We start from the raw sequence: 7,345 nt of genomic DNA, 5'->3' as shown, positions 1-7,345 counted from the left end.
TGCAATATGCCTTTTCTCTGGCTGATTTTAAGATTTTCTCATTCTCACTGTGTGTGTGTGTGTGTGTGTGTGTGTGTGTGTGTGTGTGTTTAGCAATTTGGTTATAATCTGCCTTGATGCAGCTTTCTTTGTGTTTGTCTTGTTTGGGGTTTATTGATACTCTGGTATTTATATGTTTATAATTTATCAAATTTGGAAAACATTTTGTCCATTAATCCTTCAAACATTATTTCAGTCCCTGCCCTCACCCCACCCCCAGACTCCAAGTGCATGTATGTCAGACAGCTTTATATTGTCAGAGAGGCTCTGTTCATTCTAGAGAGTTTTATTGCTATAGTATCAAATCCACTGGTCTTTTCTTCTGCATTTTAATCTGCTATTAATCTCACTCAGTAAAAATTTCATTTTAGATACTCCATTTTTCATTCCTAGAAGCTCCATTTGGTTCTGATTTGAATATTCTATTTTTCTCCTCATTATAATCATGTTTTATTTTACCACTTTGAACATGCAAAACACATCCATAATAGCTGTTTTAATAGCCATGCTTGCTAATACTATCACTTGTTATTTATGTGTCTGTTTCTATATACTGATTTTTCTCCAGGCTATGAGTCACACTTTCTTGCTTCTTTACATGTCTGGTAATTTTTTATTGAATACTGAGCATTGTGAATTTTGTACTTTTGGGTGCTAGATCTTGTCATACTTCTACACAAAAGATGCTCCATTTTTTCCCCCCCTGGAGGGTATTTTAGTTACTTGCAGATCAGTTTGATTCTTTCAGGCTTACTTTTAAACTCTTTTTGGATAGGCCTAGAGTAGCCTTTATTCTATGGATTATTTAGCTTCATTTCTAAAGCGTGATCCTTCTGGAGTCTTTATTGAATGTGCCCTGAATTCCAGCAAAGCCCATTCACTTTGGCTGATGAGCATGCGCACAATTTGTGGCCCTGTGAGATCTCATGGAATCATTTGGTTTAGAGTTGGTCAGACTATAACTCTTCTCTTCCGGAATTTTTTCTTGCCTGTTCATGGAGGGTTTCATCCTTCTCATACACAGGATTGACATTCAGCCAAGAGTTCAAAGGGACCCCTGTGCAGATTTCTGGAGATCTCTGTGCAGCTCCCTCCCCTTCAGTTCTTTGTCTTACAGACTGTAGCAAATGCAGCTTTCCCAGTCTCTGTCTTCTCAATTCAGTGTGATCAGTGGACTGTCCTTCTTGTTCCTATGCTGAAGTCTAGCCATCCCTTTTTTACAGAATGCCTGGTGGTGATAGGATTCAACTTTTTTTTTTCCTTCTCTTTTCTAAAGGATCACAGTATTATGCTGCCAGTTGTTCAAGGTCTAAAAATACTTGTTGGGAAGATATTGTGAAGTTTTCTAGTTATTTATGCAAGAGGGTAATTTGAACCCTCATACTCCCTCCTGGTCAGAATCAGAAGTGCTCGGAGTTATTCTATTGTATATGAGTTTTTGATGATAACTTTCATCTTCAGAACTGTGGTTGGTACAGTGGTTTTCCTGAGGATGCCTAAGCTTTACTTTTTTTCGTTCAAGAGGCTAGGTTTACCTGAAACCTACACAAATCCCATAAGTAAAGAAATTTGAATTCAAGGAGAAATAAAGAAATTCTATAATGTTTATTGAGCACCTCCTATTTGCTAGTCACTGCCCTAGTTGTTGGGGATATCACCATACACAAAGATTTTTTAAAAAATCTCTGCTCTTCCTGAATGCACTGTAGAGACTGTAGAGAAAGAGGCAACAAGCATTATAGATAAATGAATCTTTGAATTTATAACAGGTCAGATGGCAAGCGCTATGTGAATTACAGAGAAATAATAATCCTCCCAGCACACATGCAGCACTGACTGGAAAACATGGCCTTTGTCCCTTCATGTACTTTAATGATGGAGGCCATCTGCTTAGAGGTAAAGTAGCCAAGTTTATTACCATAAATGTAAATCTACTCTAGGACTGTCCCCTCATGCCCTGTTAATCTCTGTAATTTATAAACACTTACCACAAAGTCATCTTCAGGGAAGTGTTCCCTGACTTGTTTCTTTTCAGTTTTCTCAACAGGACTGGCCGCTCCATGAGGGTAGGCGCCGTGTCTGCCTTTGCTTGCCATTATACCCCCAAGCACTCCGTATAGGCTTAGTGTTTGGTGAGCACTCAATAAATACTTGTTAGCTGTTAAACATATGTGTTGAAGAGCTTCGTGGATATCCTGGTCTCTCAGTACCTCCATGGCTTGTACCTTATACGCACACCTCTAGTTCTCCCTTTAAAAGTACTAGCCAAGTTCTCTTTGAAAGTTACCTGTTTTGATCACTCTCTCCTTCTTTCTCTTTTTTTTTGTAGCTGTGCAGTCACTGCACACCCTAAATGACCAGATATCCCATTTTATTGTCACCAAGTCGAAGGCGCTAGAAGAGGACAAAGACCCCTTTCTACCCACTGAGAAAGAGACTCTGAAGAGTTCCATGATACTGATGAGACACCTCTTAATGGATGCTCAGGTACAGAGATTGACGAGTCCGTGGTATCTTTCTGTTTGTTTTCTTTTTGGTAGAAATTGTGCAAAACTGTTCGACCACCACCCTTACTGGAAACTGCCTTTGTGATAAACAGCCACGTAGCAGGCATTCTGATATACAGGGTGGTAGATTTCTGATTAGGAATTATTTGGGATTTAGTATTGAAATAGCTTGGTTTTAAGTCAAAGTAATAGGGCTTAAAAAGAATATATGTGTTGTTCCTGAGAATTTAACAGATCTCTCATTAGCCTTGGAAAAGTGAAAATCCATTTACATACAAACTTGGCAGGCATCAAAGCTGGCAAATGCTTTGGAGTGGAGCGATACGGATCCCAAGCAGCATCACTGAGCAGCTAATGAATATTTTGGTACATTTGATGCACCACCAGTAAGCGAATCAGCACTGTTGTATGTGTGTGTGTGTGTTTTAATGCTCACAATGAATTAATTACAGAAGGGATTTAGCTCATTGCATGCTTTTGTTGAGATTCCTCTTCAAGGTTTCTCCTCGTGCACTATTTTATTGAAATATTTAAAGGTAATCGATATACTCCTTCTGGCTTTGTTGGTGGGTCTCTCCAGATATGTTGGTAGGCAAACACCAGGTGTTTTAGGAAAAGTGGTAGTTTGCTGTGTTCGTGAAGCCAAGCCGAACTAGATTTTATTGTCATGTCTACCCCCTCAGTATCTAGAAATGTTTCAGAAAATGTTCTTTGGTTTTGGTGATTTTGTATTAGTTTGCCCTGGAGCTTTCTTCCTGAGCTTGTTTTCTGTTCGACAGCAGTGAGGTCAGAGTGGTTGGTGGTTTCCTGTGTTCTGCTCTGTATCAGATTTTGAACTGTGGTTTCTTTGCTTTTGTTTCTACCATGGTGGTGTTTTATGTTTGATTTTTTAAATCAATCGTGAAGCCGGTATCTTGTACCAGTAAGACTTTAACTGGCAGGGCTTTGGTGCGTTTCTCACCTGTCAATGCCGGAAGCTGCCCCATGGGAGTTTTGAGGCCCTCTGTTCAGATGACCCAAATTATGCAAAGCCTTTCATTTTTATTCACTGTTCTCCCTTCTCCCCTTTATTATGAGCAGCCCATTCCACTTCTCCTTTCTTCCTGAGCCTGCCTGGTGGAAAAAGGAAAGTTTCTGAAGTTCTAACAGCCAATTTTAAGACTTGGGGCAAAAAAGGGGAAATTCGAACAATTTACCAAATAAAAGAGAGCAAATTGTCCTTGAAAGGATTAGCTTTCCTCAGTGCCTGGGCCCAATCCTATAGCTAACACACCAGCCAAGGGAACTAGCTAAATAATTCCCCAGATATATTGTGTAAACTCTAGTTTGCAAAATATGAGAAGATAAAAAACCATTCTTTTTCTCTCCTTCACTCATGTCTAGAACGGGATTTCAGAAGTGTTCAATATTGCTTAAGAAAACATTCCCCTCCACCCCCCCGCCTGCAATGCTGGATCCATTTGACAACTGTCATCCTTCATGGTGTTGGTCACCATTTACCCCTTTTTTAAATCTAATGAGATTAGAATATCCCATAAAATGTGGTTACTGTGTAGGATCGTCTTACTATCTCATTCTCTCCTGATCCCCAGTCAATGCCTGCTGGAATCTTCTCACTTACATGGCCAGATGAAATGGAGCAGGGTATGGTGGATATTCCCCTAAAGCCATGCCTCCAAAAGGAGGGTGGGTTGAGTCCTCCTGAGGGGGCAGAAAACAGAAGGTCAGGTAGCAGAAGTGCTGTGGTGTCTTGGACCCATCATTTGTTTGCCTACTTTTGCTCAAAGACTCTTCCCTCTTGTCTTTCAGACTAATGTAGGATGAGGCAAATTGTGATTAGTTTGGTCTAAAAATACCACCCTCATTTCTTTTCTCCCCAGACCACTAACTTTTTGAAACATTATTTGTGGTTATCTCTAGGTCTGTGGCTAAAGTCAATTAGACTCATGCTACTTAATGCCCTCAGGCTCAGAGCTTGTCCGTTTAAGATTAGTGCTGCCCAACTTATAAAATGCTAAGGCACCCCAACATTTTGGGTATGGCCAGGGGTGATGTGTGGTTTTCAGTTTTGAAGGAGATAGCTAGGGATACACAGTTTTTAAGGAGACTGTCTATTGAGCATTTTTGAAAATTCAGTGATTTTCCGTTCATGGTTTGACATTGCTTCTTACCTCAATTGCAAAGACGAGTGAATGTACTTATTTCATATTCTGAGTTCATCAATAATGGGAGGTCAACAGAATGTGAATAGAAATTCTGTGTGCCCCTTCCCTTCAGCTGCATTTTGTGGTATTAATAGATGTGCAATTGGCTTGCGTGTCGGAGGACGCAGGCTTCTCAAGAGTAGTAACCACATCCCTTAACTTGGTTGGTATAATAGCCTGCTCACTTCCACACCCAGAGGACTCTTAATAGCATTAGATTATGATGAAATGCTCTGACATCAGCCTGCGAGTTGAATGAAGTCAGGCACAAAGTATTCCAGAGAATCTGGAGGCCGCTTAAAAGGCATAATCGATTCAAGTCACATCTGTCTTGGAAGCAATAAATCCTGCTTAGGAGAATGTCAAAGGCAAAAGCATTGCTGGGCTATGAAATTCTACCTCTGAGGATTATAAAACAGTAGGCGCAGCGCAAACACATCTCCCAAGTATAATAGGGGTGCCGGGCGTGATTGGCAGGTGTGACAGTCCATTCTGGAGAATGGAAGCAAGGAGGAACGTCTCACGCGGGCAGCCCAGAGGCCTGCAGTTGTTTATAAATTCCCTAACTGTCTATCTGAGCATCTCGGGGGTGTCTAAAAGAGGCAGGGCTCCTCTGTTCGCGTTCCATTCCCCTTGTAGTCCGCAGCCGCCCCCCCCCCCCCAATTCAATAACATGTCCCCTTCAGACCACATCTGAAGCCCGATCTTGTGGGTTTTGTTCCTTGGAGCTCTGGCTAAACCCGAAGTGCCAACTCAGCCTCATGAGTGATTAGATTCATAACACCGAAGAGGCAGTTCTTTCTGGTAGAGATTAATTCTTTTACTCGTCCTGTGTGACTCTGCATGCTAAGAGGGGTTGATTACAGCAAATTAAATCTCCTATTGGCAGTTCCCTCCTCCTTCCCCCCAAAGACCTAATATCATTATTTATTAAGAGGTGAACAAATGCTTGGGAAAACAATAAGATCGCTTTGTTGGCAGCAAGATCCTCTCCTGGAAGGCTGGACACCCAAAGGCAGAGACTCTGTGGGCCCCGGGCGCTGTCCTTCGGCGCCAGGGCAGCGAGGAAGGGCCCGGGTTCTGCTGCCCGGGCCCCGGGGTGCGGAGCGCCGCGTGCCAGGCCTTTCTCCCTGGAACAGCCTGGATTTGAAGGTAGGGCTTGTCAGGAGCAAGGCCAGGGCCCCGATGCACCCTTCCCAGAGGCCCGTCTCTAGGAAGGGAGGAAGCAAGACTTTAACAACAAAAGTTAACCGCCCCACCATCCTCCCTGCGCCAGCGCGTGCTTCCGGCCTGGCCCAAGTCAAGGGCTGGCAGGGCCATCAGTGCAGTCCGCTCCATCCTCTGGCCTGCCCTTTCCCGGCTCTTCCCTCCTCTTCTCTTTTCCTTTTCCTTTTCTTTTCTCCTCCCTCCATCCCACCCCACCATCCCCTCCTCTCCTCCCATCTTCTCATCCTCTACGCTTCTACTCTCTCCCTGTTGGCAAAGTAAGTGGTAGGTGAGAAGCCTTCCTTCCTCTCCCCTTTCCCTTCCTCATCAGCCTTTCTTTCTCTTATTTGTGTTCAGGGCACTTGAAAGCATATTTGCCAAAACCACATATTCCCCTTGCCAAGCGCGAGGGAGAAGAGCAGCAGGACGTGGGGTGAGCAGCAGGAGACAAGCCTGGGGGCCGGGAGGCAGACGGGGTTCCTGCCAGGATCCAAGACTCTGTGTGATGGCCCCCTGGGTAGTGTGATTTTTCTGTCCTAGGATGGTCCAGAAAACCACTCTCGGCGGTTGATGATGCCTTCTGATTGATTTCCGGCAACACTGAGCGAATTTACCATGAGTTGGCGGCCGTTTGAGCCGCACACACTGTCGCTCTCTGGACTGGCCTCGAATGGGGAAGTGTGATCTGGAGCAGGGCCCCTGCCAGAGGAAAACTGGCTCAGGCTCCCAACAAATAGGGAGGGAGGGATGACTCCTCAGCTTGTTTTGGGGAAGGAGACCTTAGGAGTCAGGTAATTGATACACAGTCATGACAGCCATACACTGGAAGGAGGATCTCTCTGTTTTCTAGCACTTTCCATCCCTCCATGTGCTTTCTGAAGCCCACACCATGCTCACGGCACAGATCTGGTAGTTAGTACTAGTGCAGAAATCTGGTGCTTTCTGGCTGCAGCAGGCCTCAAGGTCATGCCCTCACTGCCCCCTGTCAACAACCCCCCTAGGAAGGATCTTGCCCTGACGTCACACAGACTGAGGCACCAGAAGGGTGGGTGGCTCTCAAGGTCACAGATGCTGGCTGTGGCTGTTAGTAGCACCCCCTGCCCCTGAGGACAGGTTTCTTGTAGTATTTTTTGAAATGCGACCCCATACTGGAGCAAGAACGGCAATGTCCCTACCCCTGTGGCAAAGCCAAGAAGCAGCTCTGACATGAGAGCGACAGCGAAGAGGCAAAGTTTTCCACCAAAGAAAATCACCTGGGGATGTGTTCAAGTCTATTCATGCTGTCAGATTTCCACCTTTTACAGGTCACAGGAGAAAGAAATACTTAAATGGATGCTAAAGAGTTTAGTTCAGCTAAGCAGGAAGCCACGGGGGTGAGGTGATTATTCA

The 7,345-nt window shown here is 44.2% G+C and overlaps 1 protein-coding gene across 2 annotated transcripts in view; it reads left to right on the top strand.

Annotated features, from left to right (window-relative positions):
• Positions 1 to 2,380: 2,380 nt before the first annotated feature.
• KAZN (kazrin, periplakin interacting protein) overlaps positions 2,381 to 7,345 on the top strand; it is a 785,323-nt gene continuing 780,358 nt past the window's right edge. For both annotated transcript variants that reach the window (XM_041767723.1, XM_041767722.1), the window contains exon 1: positions 2,381 to 2,526. In XM_041767723.1, the coding sequence (XP_041623657.1) occupies positions 2,491 to 2,526 (36 nt within the window). In that variant the 5' untranslated portion in view covers positions 2,381 to 2,490. The remainder of the gene's footprint in view (positions 2,527 to 7,345) is intronic.

This window comes from Vulpes lagopus, chromosome 8 (assembly GCF_018345385.1).
Source record: "Vulpes lagopus strain Blue_001 chromosome 8, ASM1834538v1, whole genome shotgun sequence".
Taxonomy (NCBI): domain Eukaryota; kingdom Metazoa; phylum Chordata; class Mammalia; order Carnivora; family Canidae; genus Vulpes; species Vulpes lagopus.
The sequence above is the reverse complement of the archived record's forward strand: the minus strand, read 5'-3'. Positions and strand labels throughout refer to the sequence as shown.